We start from the raw sequence: 26,107 nt of genomic DNA on the forward strand, positions 1-26,107 counted from the left end.
CTCCACAGCAATAAATATGCCTGCCGTGTTCTCCTCATTGTAACCAATCTGCCAGTCTTTGTATCGTCCACAAATTTTATCTGCACTGATTTTCTTTTTGCTTCCAAATCATTGAGGAAAATATTGAGTAGTATCGGGCCGAAAACTGATCCCTGCAGAATACCACTAGAAACACCCCCATTTGTTGACAATCACTGACTTATAACTGGTTTCAGAGGAACAGCCGTGTTAGTCTGTATTCGCAAAAAGAAAAGGAGTACTTGTGGCACCTTAGAGACTAACCAATTTATTTGAGCATGAGCTTTCGTGAGCTACAGCTCACTTCATCAGATGTTTACCGTGGAAACTGCAGCAGACTTTATATACACACAGAAATCATGAAACAATACCTCCTCCCACCCCACTGTCCTGCTGGTAATAGCTTATCTAAAGTGATCAACAGGTGGGCCATTTCCAGCACAAATCCAGGTTTTCTCACCCTCCACCCCCCCCACACAAATTCACTCTCCTGCTGGTGCTAGCCCATCCAAAGTGACAACTCTTTACATAATCAAGTCGGGCTATTTCCTGCATAGATCAAGGTTTTCTCACATCCCCCCCACCCCCATACACACACAAACTCACTCTTCTGCTGGTAATAGCTCATCTAAACTGACCATTCTCCAGGTTTAAATCCAAGTTAAACCAGAACATCGGGGGGGGGGGGGTAGGAAAAAACAAGAGGAAACAGGCTACCTTGCATAATGACTTAGCCACTCCCAGTCTCTATTTAAGCCTAAATTAATAGTATCCAATTTGCAAATGAATTCCAATTCAGCAGTTTCTCGCTGGAGTCTGGATTTGAAGTTTTTTTGTTTTAAGATAGCGACCTTCATGTCAGTGATTGCGTGACCAGAGAGATTGAAGTGTTCTCCGACTGGTTTATGAATGTTATAATTCTTGACATCTGATTTGTGTCCATTTATTCTTTTACGTAGAGACTGTCCAGTTTGACCAATGTACATGGCAGAGGGGCATTGCTGGCACATGATGGCATATATCACATTGGTGGATGTGCAGGTGAACGAGCCTCTGATAGTGTGGCTGATGTTATTAGGCCCTGTGATGGTGTCCCCTGAATAGATATGTGGGCACAATTGGCAACGGGCTTTGTTGCAAGGATAAGTTCCTGGGTTAGTGGTTCTGTTGTGTGGTATGTGGTTGTTGGTGAGTATTTGCTTCAGGTTGCGGGGCTGTCTGTAGGCAAGGACTGGCCTGTCTCCCAAGACTTGTGAGAGTGTTGGGTCATCCTTTAGGATGGGTTGTAGATCCTTAATAATGCGTTGGAGGGGTTTTAGTTGGGGGCTGAAGGTGACGGCTAGTGGCGTTCTGTTATTTTCTTTGTTAGGCCTGTCCTGTAGTAGGTAACTTCTGGGAACTCTTCTGGCTCTATCAATCTGTTTCTTTACTTCTGCAGGTGGGTATTGTAGTTGTAAGAAAGCTTGACAGAGATCTTGTAGGTGTTTGTCTCTGTCTGAGGGGTTGGAGCAAATGCGGTTGTATCGCAGAGCTTGGCTGTAGACGATGGATCGTGTGGTGTGGTCAGGGTGAAAGCTGGAGGCATGCAGGTAGGAATAGCGGTCAGTAGGTTTCCGGTATAGGGTGGTGTTTATGTGGCCATTGTTTATTAGCACTGTAGTGTCCAGGAAGTGGATCTCTTGTGTGGACTGGACCAGGCTGAGGTTGGTGGTGGGATGGAAATTGTTGAAATCATGGTGGAATTCCTCAAGGGCTTCTTTTCCATGGGTCCAGATGATGAAGATGTCATCAATATAGCGCAAGTAGAGTAGGGGCTTTAGGGGACGAGAGCTGAGGAAGCGTTGTTCTAAATCAGCCATAAAAATGTTGGCATACTGTGGGGCCATGCGGGTACCCATAGCAGTGCCGCTGATCTGAAGGTATACATTGTCCCCAAATGTGAAATAGTTATGGGTAAGGACAAAGTCACAAAGTTCAGCCACCAGGTTAGCCGTGACATTATCGGGGATAGTGTTCTTGACGGCTTGTAGTCCATCTTTGTGTGGAATGTTGGTGTAGAAGGCTTCTACATCCATAGTAGCCAGGATGGTGTTATCAGGAAGATCACCGATGGATTGAAGTTTCCTCAGGAAGTCAGTGGTGTCTCGAAGGTAGCTGGGAGTGCTGGTAACGTAGGGCCTGAGGAGGGAGTCTACATAGCCAGACAATCCTGCTGTCAGGGTGCCAATGCCTGAGATGATGGGGCGCCCAGGATTTCCAGGTTTATGGATCTTGGGTAGTAGATAGAATATCCCAGGTCGGGGTTCCAGGGGTGTGTCTGTGCGGATTTGATCTTGTGCTTTTTCAGGAAGTTTCTTGAGCAAATGCTGTAGTTGCTTTTGGTAACTCTCAGTGGGATCATAGGGTAATGGCTTGTAGAAACTCGTGTTGGAGAGCTGCCGAGCAGCCTCTTGTTCATATTCCGACCTATTCATGATGACAACAGCACCTCCTTTGTCAGCCTTTTTGATTATGATGTCAGAGTTGTTTCTGAGGCTGTGGATGGCATTGCGTTCCGCATGGCTGAGGTTATGGGGCAAGTGATGCTGCTTTTCCACAATTTCAGCCCGTGCACGTCGGCGGAAGCACTCTATGTAGAAGTCCAGTCTGCTGTTTCGACCTTCAGGAGGAGTCCATCTAGAATCCCTCTTTCTGTAGTGTTGGCAGGGAGACCTCTGTGGATTAGTATGTTGTTCAGAGGTATTTTGGAAATATTCCTTGAGACGGAGACGTCGAAAATAGGATTCTAGGTCACCACAGAACTGTATCATGTTCGTGGGGGTGGAGGGGCAGAAGGAGAGGCCCCGAGATAGAACAGCTGCTTCTGCTGGGCTGAGAGTATAGTTGGATAGGTTAACAATATTGCTAGGTGGGGTGAGGGAACCAGTGCTGTGGCCCCTTGTAGCATGTAGTAGTTTAGAAAGTTTAGTGTCTTTTTTCTTTTGTAGAGAAGCAAAGTGTGCGTTGTAAATGGCTTGTCTAGTTTTAGTAAAATCTAGCCACGAGGAAGTTTGTGTGGAAGGTTGGTTCTTTATGAGAGTATCCATTTTTGAGAGCTCATTCTTAATCTTTCCCTGTTTGCTGTAGAGGATCTTGATCAGGTGATTCCGCAGTTTCTTTGAGAGCGTGAGGCACAAGCTGTCAGCATAGTCTGTGTGGTATGTAGATTGTAATGGATTTTTGACCTTCAGTCCTTTTGGTACGATGTCCATCTGTTTGCATTTGGAAAGGAAGATGATGTCTGTCTGTATCTGTACAAGTTTCTTCATGCAGTTGATAGATTTCCACTCCATACGGCTAAATGCAGTGCCTTGCATAATGACAGGTTTCAGAGGAACAGCCGTGTTAGTCTGTATTCGCAAAAAGAAAAGGAGTACTTGTGGCACCTTAGAGACTAACCAGTTTATTTGAGCATGAGCTTTCGTGAGCTACAGCTCACTTCATCAGATGTTTACCGTGGAAACTGCAGCAGACTTTATATACACACAGAAATCATGAAACAATACCTCCTCCCACCCCACTGTCCTGCTGGTAATAGCTTATCTAAAGTGATCAACAGGTGGGCCATTTCCAGCACAAATCCAGGTTTTCTCACCCTCCACCCCCCCCACACAAATTCACTCTCCTGCTGGTGCTAGCCCATCCAAAGTGACAACTCTTTACATAATCAAGTCGGGCTATTTCCTGCATAGATCAAGGTTTTCTCACATCCCCCCCACCCCCATACACACACAAACTCACTCTTCTGCTGGTAATAGCTCATCTAAACTGACCATTCTCCAGGTTTAAATCCAAGTTAAACCAGAACATCGGGGGGGGGGGGGGTAGGAAAAAACAAGAGGAAACAGGCTACCTTGCATAATGACTTAGCCACTCCCAGTCTCTATTTAAGCCTAAATTAATAGTATCCAATTTGCAAATGAATTCCAATTCAGCAGTTTCTCGCTGGAGTCTGGATTTGAAGTTTTTTTGTTTTAAGATAGCGACCTTCATGTCAGTGATTGCGTGACCAGAGAGATTGAAGTGTTCTCCGACTGGTTTATGAATGTTATAATTCTTGACATCTGATTTGTGTCCATTTATTCTTTTACGTAGAGACTGTCCAGTTTGACCAATGTACATGGCAGAGGGGCATTGCTGGCACATGATGGCATATATCACATTGGTGGATGTGCAGGTGAACGAGCCTCTGATAGTGTGGCTGATGTTATTAGGCCCTGTGATGGTGTCCCCTGAATAGATATGTGGGCACAATTGGCAACGGGCTTTGTTGCAAGGATAAGTTCCTGGGTTAGTGGTTCTGTTGTGTGGTATGTGGTTGTTGGTGAGTATTTGCTTCAGGTTGCGGGGCTGTCTGTAGGCAAGGACTGGCCTGTCTCCCAAGACTTGTGAGAGTGTTGGGTCATCCTTTAGGATGGGTTGTAGATCCTTAATAATGCGTTGGAGGGGTTTTAGTTGGGGGCTGAAGGTGACGGCTAGTGGCGTTCTGTTATTTTCTTTGTTAGGCCTGTCCTGTAGTAGGTAACTTCTGGGAACTCTTCTGGCTCTATCAATCTGTTTCTTTACTTCTGCAGGTGGGTATTGTAGTTGTAAGAAAGCTTGACAGAGATCTTGTAGGTGTTTGTCTCTGTCTGAGGGGTTGGAGCAAATGCGGTTGTATCGCAGAGCTTGGCTGTAGACGATGGATCGTGTGGTGTGGTCAGGGTGAAAGCTGGAGGCATGCAGGTAGGAATAGCGGTCAGTAGGTTTCCGGTATAGGGTGGTGTTTATGTGGCCATTGTTTATTAGCACTGTAGTGTCCAGGAAGTGGATCTCTTGTGTGGACTGGACCAGGCTGAGGTTGGTGGTGGGATGGAAATTGTTGAAATCATGGTGGAATTCCTCAAGGGCTTCTTTTCCATGGGTCCAGATGATGAAGATGTCATCAATATAGCGCAAGTAGAGTAGGGGCTTTAGGGGACGAGAGCTGAGGAAGCGTTGTTCTAAATCAGCCATAAAAATGTTGGCATACTGTGGGGCCATGCGGGTACCCATAGCAGTGCCGCTGATCTGAAGGTATACATTGTCCCCAAATGTGAAATAGTTATGGGTAAGGACAAAGTCACAAAGTTCAGCCACCAGGTTAGCCGTGACATTATCGGGGATAGTGTTCTTGACGGCTTGTAGTCCATCTTTGTGTGGAATGTTGGTGTAGAAGGCTTCTACATCCATAGTAGCCAGGATGGTGTTATCAGGAAGATCACCGATGGATTGAAGTTTCCTCAGGAAGTCAGTGGTGTCTCGAAGGTAGCTGGGAGTGCTGGTAACGTAGGGCCTGAGGAGGGAGTCTACATAGCCAGACAATCCTGCTGTCAGGGTGCCAATGCCTGAGATGATGGGGCGCCCAGGATTTCCAGGTTTATGGATCTTGGGTAGTAGATAGAATATCCCAGGTCGGGGTTCCAGGGGTGTGTCTGTGCGGATTTGATCTTGTGCTTTTTCAGGAAGTTTCTTGAGCAAATGCTGTAGTTGCTTTTGGTAACTCTCAGTGGGATCATAGGGTAATGGCTTGTAGAAACTCGTGTTGGAGAGCTGCCGAGCAGCCTCTTGTTCATATTCCGACCTATTCATGATGACAACAGCACCTCCTTTGTCAGCCTTTTTGATTATGATGTCAGAGTTGTTTCTGAGGCTGTGGATGGCATTGCGTTCCGCATGGCTGAGGTTATGGGGCAAGTGATGCTGCTTTTCCACAATTTCAGCCCGTGCACGTCGGCGGAAGCACTCTATGTAGAAGTCCAGTCTGCTGTTTCGACCTTCAGGAGGAGTCCATCTAGAATCCCTCTTTCTGTAGTGTTGGCAGGGAGACCTCTGTGGATTAGTATGTTGTTCAGAGGTATTTTGGAAATATTCCTTGAGACGGAGACGTCGAAAATAGGATTCTAGGTCACCACAGAACTGTATCATGTTCGTGGGGGTGGAGGGGCAGAAGGAGAGGCCCCGAGATAGAACAGCTGCTTCTGCTGGGCTGAGAGTATAGTTGGATAGGTTAACAATATTGCTAGGTGGGGTGAGGGAACCATTGCTGTGGCCCCTTGTAGCATGTAGTAGTTTAGAAAGTTTAGTGTCTTTTTTCTTTTGTAGAGAAGCAAAGTGTGCGTTGTAAATGGCTTGTCTAGTTTTAGTAAAATCTAGCCACGAGGAAGTTTGTGTGGAAGGTTGGTTCTTTATGAGAGTATCCATTTTTGAGAGCTCATTCTTAATCTTTCCCTGTTTGCTGTAGAGGATCTTGATCAGGTGATTCCGCAGTTTCTTTGAGAGCGTGAGGCACAAGCTGTCAGCATAGTCTGTGTGGTATGTAGATTGTAATGGATTTTTGACCTTCAGTCCTTTTGGTACGATGTCCATCTGTTTGCATTTGGAAAGGAAGATGATGTCTGTCTGTATCTGTACAAGTTTCTTCATGCAGTTGATAGATTTCCACTCCATACGGCTAAATGCAGTGCCTTGCATAATGACAGGTTTCAGAGGAACAGCCGTGTTAGTCTGTATTCGCAAAAAGAAAAGGAGTACTTGTGGCACCTTAGAGACTAACCAGTTTATTTGAGCATGAGCTTTCGTGAGCTACAGCTCACTTCATCAGATGTTTACCGTGGAAACTGCAGCAGACTTTATATACACACAGAAATCATGAAACAATACCTCCTCCCACCCCACTGTCCTGCTGGTAATAGCTTATCTAAAGTGATCAACAGGTGGGCCATTTCCAGCACAAATCCAGGTTTTCTCACCCTCCACCCCCCCCACACAAATTCACTCTCCTGCTGGTGCTAGCCCATCCAAAGTGACAACTCTTTACATAATCAAGTCGGGCTATTTCCTGCATAGATCAAGGTTTTCTCACATCCCCCCCACCCCCATACACACACAAACTCACTCTTCTGCTGGTAATAGCTCATCTAAACTGACCATTCTCCAGGTTTAAATCCAAGTTAAACCAGAACATCGGGGGGGGGGGGCAGTTTTTAATCCATTTAACGTGTACTCCAAGCTATTGCATTGTGTTCATTTTTTATCTGAATGTTTCCCCTACTAAATCAAATGAGTCAGAGAAATCAAAGTCTTTTGCATCTGCATCATTCCTTGATCAACCAAACATATACTCTCATTAAAGGATGAAATTGGGTTTATTTGACAAAACCTGTTTTCCATAAACCATGGTGTGGACTGTCATTACTTATATTCCTCAACTTTTTTTTTAACTAATCCCATACCAGGATTTTTTCCATTTTTTCCTCACCTTCTCAAAGATTTGCAATAAACTTTCCCTTTTATTTTGTTATAGTTTACATTTAACACTGAACTGTCCTCTACTAGCCATTTTTCTTTGTCTCTGCTGCTGCCTGACTGCATACTTCTGGTTCTGAATGAGGTGTGTGGTTGATCTGGGAGGATTGTAACCTGTGTTCGTAATTCTAATATACTACTGTAGATGCTGTTTAAAATCCTCCTTGACTGCTAATGCACTGGAAAGTATTTCATCACTTCAGGTGATAGAAGCACTTGATACTGCTTCAGGAAAAAAAATATTTCTTGAACACATCTACTGTTTCTTCAACACTAACAAGTTTCCTTTCTCTTTGCTACATGTTGCTTTCAGCCGCTTAATTGCTGTCTGTATTTTGCCTTTGAACCCGGTTTTTGTCCAAAGTTTTCATTCCCATTTTTTTGGTCTTTGTTAGTAATTTGCCTCAGCTTTGGAGAACTTGTCCTTTTGAAGAACTAAACGTCTTTAGATGTTACTGGTTGGGAACTCTTCTCTGTTTGTCCATTTGAATGTAATCAGTTCCATTCTTAATTTTGTTCTCCTCTATCAAATGTCCCTTTCCTTGTTTCTTCTCTAAACTAAACAGTCCCAGACTTTTCAGTCTGTCCAGATAGGGCAGCCTCCCACATTCACAGAACCTGTCTCGGAACTCCCCTTTCTATCTGCTATGTCCTTGTGTGACCACAATGGAGTGCTTATCCAGAGCAGGTTATTCTCTGCCCCATTCCTTGGGCATCCGAACATTATCTTTGTTTTGACTACTACTGTGAATGAGCAGGTGTTTTCATGGTGCTGCTAACATGAGGCCCAGGTATTTTCCCTGGGGTATGTTCTATTTGGGATATTTGCCCCTGGCACCTGTCTTGGCAAAGGTTTGGGTTTTTTCCACTCTCAGGTTTTGAGCAACTGGGTGCACGGGCAAGTCCCTACAGCATGGACCCTGTAGCCTGGCTTTCATTGCATTTCCACACCTGTATTTCCTGCTGGTGCCTTTTCAGGTTTCCCTCAACACAACGTGTAGGAAGATTGATGCATGGAGCACCATAAAAATGGAATTGGCATTAGTAGGGTTAAAGTTTTTCATAATTCATTGATCTCAATAATGAAAATGGCATTTCTCTGTTTGTGAAGACTGGGCAAACTATTTCACCCATGAGAACATCCTCCAGCTGTGCATGTTGTGTCTCATATTAACACTGTCTCTCCATCCAGGCATTTGTCCTGCGACCTTCACCCTAGACCCTGGGCACCTACAGGAAGACAGGGGAATATACGGTACACGCAGGAGACACTGTTCTGCCTCAGAGTTGGACACTTTCTCCCCCTACTCCATGTCAGATTCCAACACAACCGACTTCACCAACCCCTCCAACTTCATCCTGCTGGGCGTTCCTGGCCTGGAGGCCACCCATGTCTGGATCTCCATCCCCTTCTGCACCATGTACATCATAGCCATCTTGGGGAACTTCACCATCCTGTTCATCGTGAAGACAGAGCCAAGCCTCCATGGGCCCATGTACTATTTCCTCTGCATGCTGGCCGTCACCGACCTGGTCCTGTGCACAAGCACAGTTCCCAAAATGATGAGCATCTTCTGGTTCAATTCCAGGGAGATCGATTTCAGTGCCTGTCTCACCCAGATGTTCTTCATTCATTGCTTCTTTGCAATAGAGTCTGGGATCTTCATAGCTATGGCTTTTGATCGCTACGTGGCCATCTGCGATCCACTGAGACACTCCACCACCCTGAGAAACCCAACTGTGGCCAAGATTGGCCTGGCTGTGGTTTTGCGTGGCAGCACGCTTGCACTGCCCTGTCCCTTGCTTGCAAGGCAGTTGCCATATTGCAGAACCAACATCATCCCCCACACATGCTGCGAGCACATAGCCATGGTGAATCTGGCCTGTGCTGACACCCGTATCAATAATTACTACGGCCTCATTGTGGCAAGCTCAACCATTTGTCTAGATATGTTTTTTATAGCTGTGTCCTATACCCAGATCCTCAGGGCCATCTTCAGCCTCCCCACAAAGGACGCCCGGCTGAAGACTTTTTTGACCTGTGGCTCCCACCTCATTGCCATTTTAGCCTTTTACATCCCAGGTCTCTTCACTATCCTCACGTATCGGTTTGGCCACAATGTGGCCCTGCATTTCCACATTCTCTTTGGTAATGTGTGCCTGCTGGTACCCCCCATGCTAAATCCCATCATTTTTGGTGTGAGGACGAAACAGATCCGGGACAGGGTGCTCCGGCTCTTTACGCATAAAGGGACCTAAATTTTTCTCCTAGTGCTCTGGCTCTCAGACCGAGCTCTGCACTGAGCTGGCTTGTAACATGGTGTTGGGCGCTCTTCCCTGGATCACATACAGGACAGTCTGAGAGGCATTAAACCCTTTCTTGACCATACTGTGTTGGCTTAGCATGACAAATTGGGGAACTGGTCTGTGTACAACTTACTGAGCTGACACCTTTCAAATTGCTTTTAACTTGACCACCAAGGCCCCACTCCTTGCCCCACATCTTCCACCAAGGCCCTACCCCTGCTCTGCCTCTTCCCCCCCCCAAAGGCCATGCCCCTGTCATTTGCTCCTCCTGTTCCCCTGTCACTCTCTGGATGATCTCCATGTCCCTCCCCACCAGCTGCAAGCACGCCATTTCAGATTTTGGTAGGGGTGACATCTTTAACCTCAATTCAAGGGGCTACTTAGGCTCTCGGAACTCTAATTTTTTTGGCAGATAACTTAGCAAGGAGCTGACAGGAGCACTTTATCTAATTCCTATATATATATATATATATATAAATACATATAAAAAGTAAATATTTGACCCACTCATGTGATACTTTGAAAATGAAAACCAGCAGGATCTTTTTCAGGGGATAAGGCAATATGCCACGTTTATTCTGAATACAGAAAGAATCAGAGTAAGCAATCAGTTATAGCTATAACATTCTATTCACTCACACATTCATTCACACACAGACAAGTTCTGCCAGGTTGTTGTTATAGTTACCAGCCTAGCAGTGCTCGTGCCAAGTCATTGGCCAGGTGGCCTGGAGACGAGGATGGAGTCAGGCCTTGTCACATGCGCATCCGATGATACTGGAAGTTGTTTGCAAAACCAGATCCAAAGTCCTCAGTCTTTTGGGTCTGTCTTTACAGGGTTCCATCCTCATACAAGTCTATTGGTTTGCCTCGTCATGCTGTTCTCAGATTTGAAGTGATACACAATCACGCAGATGGCATAGGAATGATAGTTTGTTGTTATTTTGATCTTTGTTTCTTTGGTCCCCCTGTTCTTGGGGCAGATGGGGCTGGATTCCGGTGTACCCTCAGGGTTATCGGGTTATCTCGCCCAGCGTATTCTTCGGCCAAATGGTCCTCTCGGAGGGTAGTTGTTTTTCTTCCTCCAGATGCAGTGTCATTTATTATGATTCTAAGGCTGGCACCTCAACCCAAGTGTGATTGTGGTTGTATGTTTGGATGGGTTTTATTACCCATCCAAACATACAACCACAATCACAATTAATATTTTCTTTTGATCACATCTACATTTTATTATCAATTCATTCTTTATCATAACCATTCTAAAATCACTGAGGCATGACAGACTCCAATAAATCTGTTCATATCACTTGTTACCTTTAAAAAGAAAAGAAGCAAGATAAAAAAAAATGCAAGAGTGGGGTTAACAGATCTTATTCCTGAGTTGAGGAAAACAGTTGTAACAGCAGCTGTCTGTTAGGGGGCTTATTCCTTCACCCACTTACTTCCCTGGTCCTTCTCGCATGAACAGAGAGCAACAATACCCGAAGTCCAAAGGTGCAAACAATTTGATGTTTATTGGGGTGAACTTCCAGCAAGCATGATTCCAGTTTCCTTCCTTAGTATCCTCCTTCCCACCTCTGACACCACAGAGCCTTACACCTGTGTCCCTGTTCCCATTCCTACCCTTAGCCAAACATGATTCCAACTTCCTTACTCCCATTCCCTGTTCCCATTTCCCCCTTTAGCAAAACATGATTCCAATTTTCTTACCCCCATTCCCTGTTCCCATCTCACACACCCACATGCCCACCCCCACCCACACCCCAGTCACTTCCTCATTGACTACAGATTATATAGTAAAACTTGAGTTCTGCTTAGCTATACCTTAACCAATCATTTTCCTGAAATTTAACTAACCAATCCTAACATATTGTAACATGATTATGTAACCAATTATATCCCACCACCTCAATTAGTTTACGCCCAGCAAAATTAATTATACAGCAGACAGGAACAATCACAGAACCAGACAGAGATTATACAGACAAACAACAGCAAAGTGGGAACTATAATGACAAAACAATACAGAAGTGAGGATTTCACATCCCAGCTATTGATAAGTGAGTTCTTGCCAGACAGGATGCTATCAAACTAAGTTTCCTTTTACATTTTCTAGGCACTTCCCTTTCTCTGGAGGTGATAGGAATGCAATCCTGTCCTGATAGAGCCTAACAGCCCAATAGCACCTTATTTCAATGTGACTAGTTTGGAATGAGAGGAGGTGACCGTTCGCTTCCCAGCTTATGGCTGCCTCTGCTGCTTAGCCAAAGGCCTGAGCCTAAGCACAGGGCCACAAACTGTCACAGTAAGAGAAGGCCCTTACACTGGCAGACAGTGGTTTTGATTCTTTCTTTTATACCTCTAGAACTAGCCAAGTGATAAGAATACACCTAATTCTTAGAGTATAGGCCTTTACAGACAGGCCTGAATATCTATATCCTAACACTCCACCCTTTTTTTTTTTCCTTTTTCTTTTGGGATCCTCCTGCCCAGGTATCCCTGGAAAAGCATAGGACATATGGCGACATTTCCTGATAGGGCCAGGCATCAAGGTGGAAGGTGTTGATATTCCATTTGTCCCACTGCCCCTTGTGTAGTATAGTGCCCTGCACCTTCTCTCATACGGGCATACCACACCTATTCCAATTAGAGTTCCAGACTTCCCATTAGAGTGGGCCTGAGAAGGTTGGGTCCGGGTTGTCTAGTACACTGCAGGGTTTGGAGGGCTTATTACATTCCTAATAGGTTATCTCCCTATGCAACGTAACACAAGTACAGTTAACAATACAAAATCCACAGCGACACCGAGTCCTGACCACTGCAGTATGGTCCAACATCCGAGACACCCCCAAAATACTGCCTCTCCTCCTTCGATGGGGTCACGATCTTGTGTCCAGTTGCTGGCAGTTGCAACAAGCTGCTCCTTCAAATTTTGTATGCTTTTGTCCATATCACAAGTCCATTGAATGTTCACAGAGAAATGGGATATTGTCCAAACCAGCTTGACCACTTGGTATGGAATCAGGCAGTAAGCCCTGGCTTATTCACAGCAATAAGATTCACAGATCCATTTGTGCACCAAAGTCCATATAGCAGCATGTAGATGGGTGTAGTTTGGTTATAGGCTGGTGTAATTGTGCCCCCAGTAATATGTACATTCCCAGCAAAACACCTTATACACAGTACATCCAATTGTCCACCCCTTGCATAGGCCATTGATCCTGCTCCTCTATAGTCATAGGAGAGGGGCACATCCAAACATCTTCTATTGATTTACACTATTTTACACCCCCTCCATTAATTCCCAGTGAGCTCCTCCCCTTTTCATTATTTCCATAGGGCTTGTGGGGGCCACCTTAGTTGCCATTCCATTTCCAGGTACCACGGTAGCTATTACACAGGTGCTGGCCTCCTAGTTGAGAATTTGCATTCCCATACACATCTTCCCCCCCAAGGCCAGCCTTTGGAAGCCATCCCCCACCCACATCATGAGGTTTTCTGTTCATTAAAACACAACAATGCTAGCAACAAGACAAACACCACAGACAAACACCACAAAACACAGATCCATGGTATTCTGGGTTATTTTTCCCGCTGGCGCCAGCTTGCTTGTAGAGTGTCTGAAAAACAAAAGAAACAATTTTTCCTTCCCCATGGTGGGGACAGATTATTGCTTAATAATAATACCACTTTCTTTTACAAATGTCCTTGCTACTTGCAGGAAAAACAGAAGAATTACCTCCAGACTGTCCTTATTTTGTTCTATAGTCAGGCTAGTGGATTACCTCACTCACTGGTCATTTATGAAATTCATGAGATGGTGTACCTCAGTTTCCCCTCTTGTACAACAGACCAAGTTTGCAATAGTTTCTCTGCTGTACCAAGCTTTAAGTTTATTCTCAGGTAATAGCTGAGACACAGCTTCAGATTTTAGCACTGTACACACACACACACACCCCTTAAGGTTAACCTGTCCCCCTTATTTTCAGGCTTGACTTGTTTTTTTTCACCTCCCTTTCCTGAAGGGCCATAATCTGAGTCTTCTAGTAGCTTGTTTGCTGACCAGATGTATTTGTTATTTGCAGCTCCTTTGTGCCCATCAGCTAGGTAATTTGCATTTACACACAGAGGATTACTAGCTTGCTTCTGGATCCAAAGCTGTTAGCAGCTCAGACTCTGTCTTAAAAGGGAAGCATTTTACTTCCACCAGAGTTCTGATTACTTTCCACTTTCATCTCCTGCTCCAAAACACAGCGATCTGAAAAAGAAAGCACAACCTATTGTGGCTCCTTTTGGAGCCCTATTAGGATTTTAATGAAGTACCATGTTTTATTTGCATTTCTTTTACTCCTTTTCCAATATACACTGCACATGTCCTGGGAAAATGCAAATTCCTTCCATATAGTTTAACCTCCATAACATCATATTAGCCAAATTAATTTTACACAAGGTATAACTGCCTCCCCCATGCCCACAGAGTTTTCATGCACACCCACCAAAGCAACAATCTAATCCCCCAGACCCATCCCAAGGGTCAGTGTTCCCACCATTCCTCCCCTTTTCCTTTTCTTTTACCTGTGCACACACACACAAAATTCTGTTTTGCCTAACATCCCTTACACTGTGAATACTCTTTTTTACACAACTGTATCCCAATTACACTTCCATCTTGTCCAACTAGACACAACCAGGGGCAGCCAAGTTAAGTTCCAAAAGAAACCTCTTCCATCCTTTAGTGATTTTGATTACATTACCCAGTAGTCAAATAATTTTGATCAGATTCTCTCTCCGCCTGCTGCCTGCAGCAGTCCCTTATAGACCATTTCTGTGGGAAAAGGGCCCATTTTCCCTCAGAATAGCTGTAAAGGCTTCTGGGGACAGAAGCGTAGTGGTGATAGTAGCCACTCTACCTGACCCCCTTGGAAAATTTAATGACCAACTTCCATCCAATGTGACTGCACAGAGTTGCACATACAGTGACATTTATATAACTGGGTTTTATCATTAAACAAAAACTTCCTTCTTGACATCTCACATAAGTATCCAAAGTACCCTCCATTAAAACTTCAGAAAAACAAAAGAGTGTGGAAAGGCAGGCTGCACTTTGAAACTTTTTTTTTCTCCACTCCCCGAGGACCAAGTCTCAGATCCAGTCTCTAAAGGTGGTCTGTTAACTCTGCTTTTGACCTTAAACCCTTTTGTCCCAAATCATCTTTCACTACCCCTAACTAATTTACAACCCTTCAGCAGCCCTTGCTGAAGCAGCACCAAACTTGAAAGATTACTGGCAGCTTCCCATAATGCTGCCCTTACTTCAAACCTCTCACAAGCAGACTGAAGTGCCTCCTTTCCCTGGAAGGCATTCAGTCCCCATGGGCAGGGACCTTCTTCCCCTACCCATATACCAAGGAGGGTGGGCTCCTCAGCCACCCCCCATCCCTCTGGGTCTCCTAACACTTCCTCCAGTTCCTTTTTAATCTCATCCCAGGTTGACCCCTGCACCTGGTATGGGCCCTGGTCCTCCCTTATCCATTTATCCAAAAAATCCTTTACCCTGGCTTGCCAGAACCCGCAACTACCATCACGAGAGTTCGCGATACCCCCTCCAAGCAGCTGCACGTACTGTTGGGGAGGGGGACTTACAGGCTGCCACTCACCTATCCAATGCGATGCATCCGAGTCACGGCACCAAGATGTTAGGGGGCTTATTCCTTCACCCACTTACTTCCCTGGTCCTTCTCGCATGAACAGAGAGCAACAATACCCGAAGTCCAAAGGTGCAAACAATTTGATGTTTATTGGGGTGAACTTCCAGCAAGCATGATTCCAGTTTCCTTCCTTAGTATCCTCCTTCCCACCTCTGACACCACAGAGCCTTACACCTGTGTCCCTGTTCCCATTCCTACCCTTAGCCAAACATGATTCCAACTTCCTTACTCCCATTCCCTGTTCCCATTTCCCCCTTTAGCAAAACATGATTCCAATTTTCTTACCCCCATTCCCTGTTCCCATCTCACACACCCACATGCCCACCCCCACCCACACCCCAGTCACTTCCTCATTGACTACAGATTATATAGTAAAACTTGAGTTCTGCTTAGCTATACCTTAACCAATCATTTTCCTGAAATTTAACTAACCAATCCTAACATATTGTAACATGATTATGTAACCAATTATATCCCACCACCTCAATTAGTTTACACCCAGAAAAATTAATTATACAGCAGACAGGAACAATCACAGAACCAGACAGAGATTATACAGACAAACAACAGCAAAGTGGGAACTATAATGACAAAACAATACAGAAGTGAGGATTTCACATCCCAGCTATTGATAAGTGAGTTCTTGCCAGACAGGATGCTATCAAACTAAGTTTCCTTTTACATTTTCTAGGCACTTCCCTTTCTCTGGAGGTGATAGGAATGCAATCCTGTCCTGATAGAGCCTAACAGCCCAATAGCACCTTATTTCAATGTGACTAGTTTGGAATGAGAGGAGGTGACCGTTCGCTTCCCAGCTTATGGCTGCCTCTGCTGCTTAGCCAAAGGCCTGAGCCTAAGCACAGGGCCACAAACTGTCACAGTAAGAGAAGGCCCTTACACCGGCAGACAGTGGTTTTGATTCTTTCTTTTATACCTCTAGAACTAGCCAAGTTATAAGAATACACCTAAATTCTTAGAGTATAGGCCTTTACAGACAGGCCTGAATATCTATATCCTATTTAATATATCTATATTAATTATTAATTATTAATTATTATATATAATAATATCTATATACCTATTTAAAGGTAATCTTATCAGGTTAGAACAGACTTTTTGTTTCGGGATGTGCTTCTACTTTCAACCCGGACCTTGTAAACTGACAGGCATATTTCTTTCTAATGGGCATGCCAAATCTGGGCCTTAATTATTAGTTTAATCCAACACTCAGCTCTGGTACTAACATACTCTGGCATTTTGTGGCAACTCACTGAAGGGACACTGCTTAGGTTTAAAATGTTAATGCATATTCTTCCTTTGTTACTAACTCTGTGGATGAAGAGACCCTGTCAGCCACTCCTGGTTCCAGCTCAGCTCTAAGAGGCGAGAGGGTTCTGGTGTATTACAGCAGGGGGCAGATATATCTGGGGTCTATATGAGCATGAGAATGACCATACTGGGTAAAACCAATGGTCCATCTAGCCCAGTATCCTGTTTTCTGACAGTGGCCAATACCATGTGCTTCAGAGGAAATGAACAGAACAAGCAATCATCGAATGATTCACCCCTGTCCCCCACTCCCAGGTTGTGGAAAACAGATGCTATGGACATGCAGAACATGGTGTTGGATCCCTGCCCATCCTGGCTAATAAAAATGATGGATCTATTGTCCATGAACTTATCTAGTTCTTATTGCAAACTGTGAAGAAATTATTTCTTTTGTTTGTTTTAAATCTGCTGACGATTAATTTCATTGGGTGATCCCTAGTTTGTGTGTTGTGAGGAGTAAATTACACTTCCTTATTCAATTTCTCCACACCTGTCATGATTTTATAGAACATCTATCATATCAATCTCTCCTCATACAGAAGGCATTCTGTACCCCTAATCATTTCTGTTGTCCTTCTCTGTACCTTTGCCACTTTCAGTGTATCTTTTTTTGAGATGGGGCAACCAGATCTGTGCACAGTATTCAAGATGTACATCACAGAATCACAAAACTGGAAGGGACCTCGAGAGGTCATCAAGTCCAGTCCCCAGCACCATTTATAACATCCCTGACAGGTGTCTGTCCAACCCGCTCATAAAAATCTCCAATCATGGAGATTCCACAGCCTCCCTAGGCAATTTATTCCAATGCTTAAGCACCCTGACAGTTAGGAATATTTTCCTAATATCCAACTTAACCTCCTTTGCTGAAATTTAAGTCTGTTGCTTCTTGTCCTATCAGAGGTTAAGGAGAATAATTTTTCTCCCTCCTCCTTGTAACAATCTTTTAGGTATTTGAAAACTGTTATCATGTCACAGGATCATAGAATCATAGAATATCAGGGTTGGAAGTTGTGACAGGTTGGATCAGAGAAACTCCCTTGGGGTTGCCAACGGATGTGCCAAGACTACTTCTGCCCCTGATTTCCTGTTCTGGCTGCTTGGCCCTTCAGTGCCCAGCCTGGTTTGAGCCAGACCCACTAGCCTGCTGCAATCCCAGACCCACCTCTGAACCACGTCCCACAAACTGCAAGCTTAATTGAAAGCAGCTTAAGAGGTGTTCCTGTCTTTAACACTCAGGTGCCTAACTCCCAGTGGTGTCTAAACACCAAATACCTCTGTTTTACCCTGTATAAAGCTTCTACAGTGTAAACTCATAAATTGTTCTCCCTCTATAACATTGATAGAGAGATATGCACAGCTGTTTGCCCCTTCCCCCCCTCCCCCGCCCTCCCCAGGTATTAATACATACTCTGGGTTAATTAATAAGTAAAAAGTGATTTTATTAAATACAGAAAGTAGGATTTCAGTGGTTCCAAGTAGTACCAGACAGAACAAAATGAATTACCAAGCAAAATAAAATAGAACATGCAAGTCTATGACTAATACAGTAAGAAAACTAAATACAGTTAAAACCTCAGCCTCAGAAGTGTTCCAGAAAGCTTCCTTTTTCAGACTAGTCTCCTTCTAGTCTGGGTCCAGCAATCACTCACACCCCCTGTAGTTACTGTCCTTTGTTCCAGTTTCTTTCAGATATCCTTGGGGGTGGAGAGGCTGTCTCTTGGGCCAGCTGAAGATCAAATGGAGGGGTCTCCCAGGGGTTTAAATAAACTTTTTCTTGTGGGTGGAGACCCCCTCCTCTCTCCTATGCAAAGTTCAACTCCAAGATGGAGTTTTGGAGTCACATGGGCAAGTCGCATATCCATGCATGACTCAGAACTTATAGATAGCAGCCATGGTTCAAATGCTGCCTTGAACGTCTTCAAATAGACTTCTTATGTGGATTAGAGCCTTCCAAGATCCTTTGTCCATTAAGTGCTTCTTGACTGGGCACTTAACTTGCCCATTCCTTTTTCAAGAAGCTGACCAAATGCTTTATTAAGGCTACTGTCAAGGTTCCTTCCCCACTCTGAATTCTAGGGTACAGATGTGGGGACCTACATGCAATAAGGGCACACTGTTGACTCATACGCAGCTTCTTGTCCATGCTAACCCTTAGGTCCTTTTCTGCAGAACTGCTGCCTAGCCACTCGATCCCTAGTCTGTAGCAGTGAATGGGATTCTTCCATCATAAGCGCAGGACTCTGCGCTTCTCCTTGTTGAACCTCACCAGATTGTCCACTCAAAAGACTGTCCCCCTCTCAGTCTTTTCTTTCTTAGACTAAACAAACTCAGTTCTTTCAATCTTCCCTCATAGGTCGAGTTTTCCAGACCCCTAATAATTCTTGTTGCTTTTCTCTGGACTCTCTTCAATTTGTCCATATTTTTCCTTAACTCTGGCACCCAGAACTGGACACAATACTCCAGTTGTAGCTAAATCAGCACAAATGTACCATACATTTATAAAAAGAAAAGGAGTACTTGTGGCACCTTAGAGACTAACTAATTTATTTGACAGGTTTCAGAGGAACAGCCGTGTTAGTCTGTATTCGCAAAAAGAAAAGGAGTACTTGTGGCACCTTAGAGACTAACCAATTTATTTGAGCATGAGCTTTCGTGAGCTACAGCTCACTTCATCAGATGTTTACCGTGGAAACTGCAGCAGACTTTATATACACACAGAGAATATGAAACAATACCTCCTCCCACCCCACTGTCCTGCTGGTAATAGCTTATCTAAAGTGATCAACAGGTGGGCCATTTCCAGCACAAATCCAGGTTTTCTCACCCTCCACCCCCCACACAAATTCACTCTCCTGCTGGTACTAGCCCATCCAAAGTGACAACTCTTTACATAATCAAGTAGGGCTATTTCCTGCATAGATCAAGGTTTTCTCACATCCCTGAGGCATGCAGGTAGGAATAGTGGTCAGTAGGTTTCCGGTATAGGGTGGTGTTTATGTGGAGCTGCATGCCTCCAGCTTTCACCCTGACCACACCACACGATCCATCGTCTACAGCCAAGCTCTGCGATACAACCGCATTTGCTCCAACCCCTCAGACAGAGACAAACACCTACAAGATCTCTGTCAAGCTTTCTTACAACTACAATACCCACCTGCAGAAGTAAAGAAACAGATTGATAGAGCCAGAAGAGTTCCCAGAAGTTACCTACTACAGGACAGGCCTAACAAAGAAAATAACAGAACGCCACTAGCGGTCACCTTCAGCCCCCAACTAAAACCCCTCCAACGCATTATTAAGGATCTACAACCTATCCTAAAGGATGACCCAACACTCTCACAAGTCTTGGGAGACAGGCCAGTCCTTGCCTACAGACAGCCCCGTAACCTGAAGCAAATACTCACCAACAACCACATACCACACAACAGAACCACTAACCCAGGAACTTATCCTTGCAACAAAGCCCGTTGCCAATTGTGCCCACATATCTATTCAGGGGACACCATCACAGGGCCTAATAACATCAGCCACACTATCAGAGGCTCGTTCACCTGCACATCCACCAATGTGAAATATGCCATCATGTGCCAGCAATGCCCCTCTGCCATGTACATTGGTCAAACAGGACAGTCTCTACGTAAAAGAATAAATGGACACAAATCAGATGTCAAGAATTATAACATTCATAAACCAGTCGGAGAACACTTCAATCTCTCTGGTCACGCAATCACAGACATGAAGGTCGCTATCTTAAAACAAAAAAACTTCAAATCCAGACTCCAGCGAGAAACTGCTGAATTGGAATTCATTTGCAAATTGGATACTATTAATTTAGGCTTAAATAGAGACTGGGAGTGGCTAAGTCATTATGCAAGGTAGCCTGTTTCTTCTTGTTTTTTCCCCCCCAGATGTTCTGGTTTAACTTGGATTTAAACTTGGAGAGTGGTCAGTTTAGATGAGCTATTACCAGCAGGAGAGTGAGTTTGTGTGTGTATGGGGGTGGGGGGGATGTGAGAAAACCTTGATCTATGCAGGAAATAGCCCTACTTGATTATGTAAAGAGTTGTCACTTTGGATGGGCTAGTACCAGCAGGAGAGTGAATTTGTGTGGGGGGTGGAGGGTGAGAAAACCTGGATTTGTGCTGGAAATGGCCCACCTGTTGATCACTTTAGATAAGCTATTACCAGCAGGACAGTGGGGTGGGAGGAGGTATTGTTTCATATTCTCTGTGTGTATATAAAGTCTGCTGCAGTTTCCACGGTACACATCTGATGAAGTGAGCTGTAGCTCACAAAAGCTCATGCTCAAATAAATTGGTTAGTCTCTAAGGTGCCACAAGTACTCCTTTTCTTTTTGCAAATACAGACTAACACGGCTGCTACTCTGAAACCTGTCATAGATTTATAGATGCAATGTGATATTTTCTGTTTCATTATCTATCCCTTTCCTAATACTTCCCAACATTCTGTTCGCTTTTCTGATTTCCACTGTTGTTTTCAGAGAAATATCCACCATCACTCCAAGATTTTTTTACTTTCTAACTTAGACCCTATCATTTTGTCTGTATAGTTGGCATTGTATTTTGCCATGTACATTATTTTGCATTTATCAACACTTAATTTCATCTGCCATTGTGTTGCCCCATCACCCAGTTTTGTGACATCTCTTTGTATCTCTTTGTTATCTGCTGTGGATTTAACAATCTTGATTAATTTTATGTTATCTGCTAATTTTGCCACCTCACTCTTTATCCCTTTTTCAAGATCATTGATGAGTATATTGAACAGCACTGGTTCTTGTATAGACCCCTGGCAGACAGCACTATTTACCTCTTTCCATTCTCACCTTTCATTCCTATCTTTTAATGGGGGGGGGGGCTGATATTGCTTTTAGGATCATCTAACAAGCCTTAACTTAATTTAATGACCAGCCCTTTGTTATCCTAATCATCCTGCCTCTGTTCATAAACAAACTTCCTGTCCTAAAGGCATAAGCTGGGAGGATCTCTGTATAAATAGGTTTGTTGTTAAAGACTATCATCCCTAACACGATCTTGCCCAGACAGAAGAAAGGAGTAACTGCATTCTAGATAAAGCCAGTTTTCTCCAGTGTCTAAGCAGTGGGGTGGGCATGGAAGGAATGGAACCTCCACAGAAGAGTGGAAAAAGAGAGGTAGTGTAAGTCCAGCCCTTTCAAAACACAGAGAGAGGATGAGCCAGAAGAAACTGGGGCAGGAGAGAGGCACAAGGGCTGCAGAGGGGGCTCTTTGTTTGCAGGGCTATGGCTGCAGCAGAGATACAGACTCCAGCTTGAGAAGAAGCCACGAGCTGCAGGACATGGCCCCTGGACACTCTAGATGGCTCTCACCAAATCCCACATAACGCTCCTGGGCGGTGAGGATACTGAGGCAGAGAATGACATGCAGATATTCCACTGAGTTTACCTAGATTCAGATATTTCTTGTTCTGTCTAAAGTTGAGGAATTGTTTTAGCAACCCCTTTTGCAAGGTCTGGGTCTTTTTGATTTAAGGATCCTGTGACCCAAAAGAGAGAAACTGGAAACAAAGTGTTCCCAATGTGGAGGTCAGGGAAGGGTGTGCTGAAGCAATTGCAGTGTCTGGGGAACTGAGCCAAAAGGAGTCTCCTGGCCTTGGCACTTGGTGAGCAGGTCTCTGCTCCCAGAGGGAGGCACTAGAATGAAAGCTTCACCCTGAGAGCAGGCCTAGAAATGCAGAGCCAGAGGAAGGGCCTGAGCGCTGATGCAACTCAAAATCGCAAGGGTCCAGTGTGTAGGATTCAGACACAACCACCGGGGGGGTGCCTAACCACAAGAGCTTGAGTGGGGCTGTGACAGGAAACCTGGAGCTGCTACAAAGAAGCGAGGGGACTGTGAGTGGAAGGGGAGTGAGGCTGGCTGGGTACATGTCCAAAAGATGTTCTCTTCACCCAAATATGGGTCCTCTGCCCACAGTCTTTGCCTGAGTGTTCTGGTTCCCAGACTGATCCAACCAGATTCCCCTGAAGGAAATAGTTTGGGAACAAGGAATTTCCGGTTTGGGGTCAGGGAGAGGGTTTGTCTTTCCCTTTGAAAGTGCTCCCCAGAATGCATAACTGCACAACTGGTTAAGTGGCAGTCCTGCAGAAAAGGACCTGGGGATTAGTGGATGAGAACTTGGATATGAGTCAACAGTGTGACCGTGTTGCCAAGAAGCTAACGGCATATTGGGCTGCATTGGTAGGAGCATTGCCAGCAGATCGAAGGAAGTGCTTTCCCCCTGCTATTCGGCACTTATGAGACCACATCTGGATTATTGTATCCAGTTTTGGGCCCCCCACTACAAAAAGGATGTGGACAAATAGGAGAGACTCCAGCGAAGGACAACAAAATTGATTAGATACATGACTCCTGAGGAGCGGCTGAGTAAACTGGGCTTGTTTAGTCTGCAGAAGAGAAGAGTTAGGGGGGATTTGTTAGCAGCCTTCAACTATCTGAAGGGGGGTTCCAAAGATGAAGGAGCTAAGGTGTTCTCAGTGGTGGCAGAACAAGGAGTAATGGTCTCAAGTTGCAGTGGGGGAGGTCTGCGTTGGACATTAGGAAACACGATTTCACTAGAAGGGTGGTGAAGCACTGGAACGGGTTACCTAGGGTGGTGGTGGAATCTCCATCCTTTGAGGTTTTTAAGGCCTGGCTTGACAAAACCCTGGCTGGGATGATTTAGTTGAGGTTGGTCTTGCTTTGCGCAGGGGATGGGACTAGATGACCTCCTGAGGTCTCTTCCAACCCTGATCTTCTATGATTCTTCTTTGATTCTATGTGGGGAGCCATTTGTCCCATCAGTCATCATCAGCATCTTCATGGCAAATCTCAAAGGAACGTAGCCTTCTTGCAAACCGAGTGCTGTCCGGATTGATCTCTGAGAATGTGCTTAAGGGGGTCTGGTTCTATATTCACACATTGGGGGTGGGGTGGGGGGGGAGAGAGAGAGAGAGAGAGAGAGAGAGATGGGACAAAACCCAGTAGAACAGGGTCTCCTTGCCTCTGCCGTTCTGGGGAGCACTTACTAAGGGAGAGACAAATCTCCTACCTGACCCTAAACCAGCACTGCCTGGTTCAGGGCAACCCAGCTAGGTCAGTCCAGGAACTTGAGCACTCAGGGAAACATCGAGGGCAGGGATGAATGAGTCACATTTGGGTGAAGAGAACATCTTGTTCACACCTCTTTGCCCAGCCCCACTCCCCTTCCCCTCACAGTCCCCTAGCATCTGGGTAGCAGCTCGAAGTTTGCTATCACAGTCCCACTGCTGCTCCTGTTCACATTGAGACAGAGACACACCTCGGGATCTGGGTTTCTAGGCCCGCTCTCGGGGTGCAGCTTTTGTTCTAACCCCTCCCTCTGGGAGTGGAGAGCAGCATGCTGAGGCCCTAAGGCTAGTTTCAGGCCCAGCTCCCCCAGGCGCTCTGATTACTTCAGCATAGCTTTCCCAGAGCTCCGCCTTGGGTGCACTCTGTTTCCAGTTTCTTTCTTTCAAGGCTCATGATTCTTAAAGCAAACAAATGCAGTCCTTGCAAAAGGGGTTGTGTCATAAATATAAAGGGAAGGGTAAACCCCTTTAAAATCCCTCCTGGCCAGAAAAAAAAAATCCTCTCACCTGTAAATGGTTAAGAAGCTAAAGGTAACCTCACTGGCACCTGACCAAAATGACCAATGAGGAGACAAGATACTTTCAAAAGCTGGGAGGAGGGAGAGAAACAAAGGGTCACCGTCTGTCTATATGCTGCTTTGCCGGGGATAGACCAGGAATGGAGTCTTAGAACTTTTAGTAAGTAATCTAGCTAGATTATGATTTCTTTAAATGGCTGAGAAAAGAATTGTGCTGAATAGAATAACTATTTCTGTCTGTGTATCTTTTTATAACTTAAGATTTTGCCTAGAGGGGTTCTCTATGTTTTGAATCTAATTACCCTCTAAGGTATCTACCATCCTGATGTTACAGGGGGGATTTATTTACTTCTATTTACTTCTATCTCTATTAAAAGTCTTCTTGTAAGAAAACTGAATGCTTTTTCATTGTTCTCAGATCCAAGGGTTTGGGTCTGTGGTCACCTATGCAAATTGGTGAGGCTTTTTATCCAACATTTCCCAGGAAAGGGGGGCTGCAAGTGTTGGGAGGATTGTTCATTGTTCTTAAGATCCAAGGGTCTGGGTCTGTAGTCACCTAGGCAAATTGGTGAGGCTTTTTACCAAACCTTGTCCAGGAAGTGGGGTGCAAGGGTTGGGAAGATTTTGGGGGGAAAGACGTGTCCAAACTACATATCCCAGTCAACCCAGTTAGAGTTTGGTGGTGGCAGTGGATATTCCAAGGACAAAGGATAAAATTAATTTGTACCTTGGGGAAGTTTTAACCTAAGCTGGTAAAAGTAAGCTTAGGAAGTTTTCATGCAGGTCCCCACATCTGTACCCTAGAGTTCAGAGTGTGGGAGTAACCTTGACAACACTGGTCAAGCTTCTGACCAGGACAAGATGATACAGCTCTGGGTCCTATGCTACGGAGCTGGGGGGAACTGTCTGGAGCCCCACTATTGCTGGTTCATGAGTGACTAGTGAAAGTATTCATGGAAAGGCAGCTGGGTGAATCCCTATCTGTGTATGGCTGTGTAAGTGGAAGACCTGGAGAGGATTACACATTGTCATAGCCTCACCATGTGATAGGGGGCTGAGATTGGTATGCCAGAGGGTTCAGTGGTACTCCACTTCCCGGTTGCACAGAAGAGAAGTCCATCAATCCAACACAAGGCAGAGGTCCTGCTAGACCATGAGTCCATTTCCCTCTTGTCATGCCCTCAGTTACTGACAGAGAGACCGTGGTTACTGGCAAGGAACTCCGGACTCCTGGGTTCTGTCGTGATTCGCTTTGTGACATTGGCCAAGTCATGTCTCCCCATCCCGCAGTTTACCTATCAGTATAATGGGAATATGTTCCTAGTCACTTTCCTATGCTCAGTGCTTTCATGATCCTTCAATGAAATGTTACTGAGGAGTATTAGTGATCTTTGATCCTTTAGAGACAACTCTGTGTGTGTGCAGAAACTGCTCATATTTCCCCTTAGTCATCTTTTTACAGATCATTCTGTCTACTATCTACCCAGCTACCCTGGCATGTACTGGGTATCAGACACAATAGAGAACTAACATTAACCCTAGTTTTCTTACTAATCAACTATAATTTTTCAATATACACAAATACACAAAACATTATGCTTAGTGTTTTCAAGATCCTTCAATGAAACATTACTGAGGAGTATTAGCGATCTCTGATACTTTAGAGAGAACACAGTGTCTGTGCAGGACAGCCAATTCCTCTCTGACTCAGC

General features: G+C 44.8%; 1 protein-coding gene across 1 annotated transcript; it reads left to right on the forward strand.

Annotated features, from left to right (window-relative positions):
• The first annotated feature begins 8,694 nt into the window (after nucleotides 1-8,694).
• On the forward strand, nucleotides 8,695-9,642 carry LOC125629872 (olfactory receptor 52E4-like). The gene has a single exon (XM_048835231.2). The coding sequence runs from the start codon at nucleotides 8,695-8,697 to the stop codon at nucleotides 9,640-9,642; it is 948 nt and encodes a 315-aa protein (XP_048691188.1).
• The last annotated feature ends 16,465 nt before the right edge of the window (nucleotides 9,643-26,107 follow it).

This window comes from Caretta caretta, chromosome 1 (assembly GCF_965140235.1).
Source record: "Caretta caretta isolate rCarCar2 chromosome 1, rCarCar1.hap1, whole genome shotgun sequence".
Classification (NCBI taxonomy): Eukaryota; Metazoa; Chordata; order Testudines; family Cheloniidae; genus Caretta; species Caretta caretta.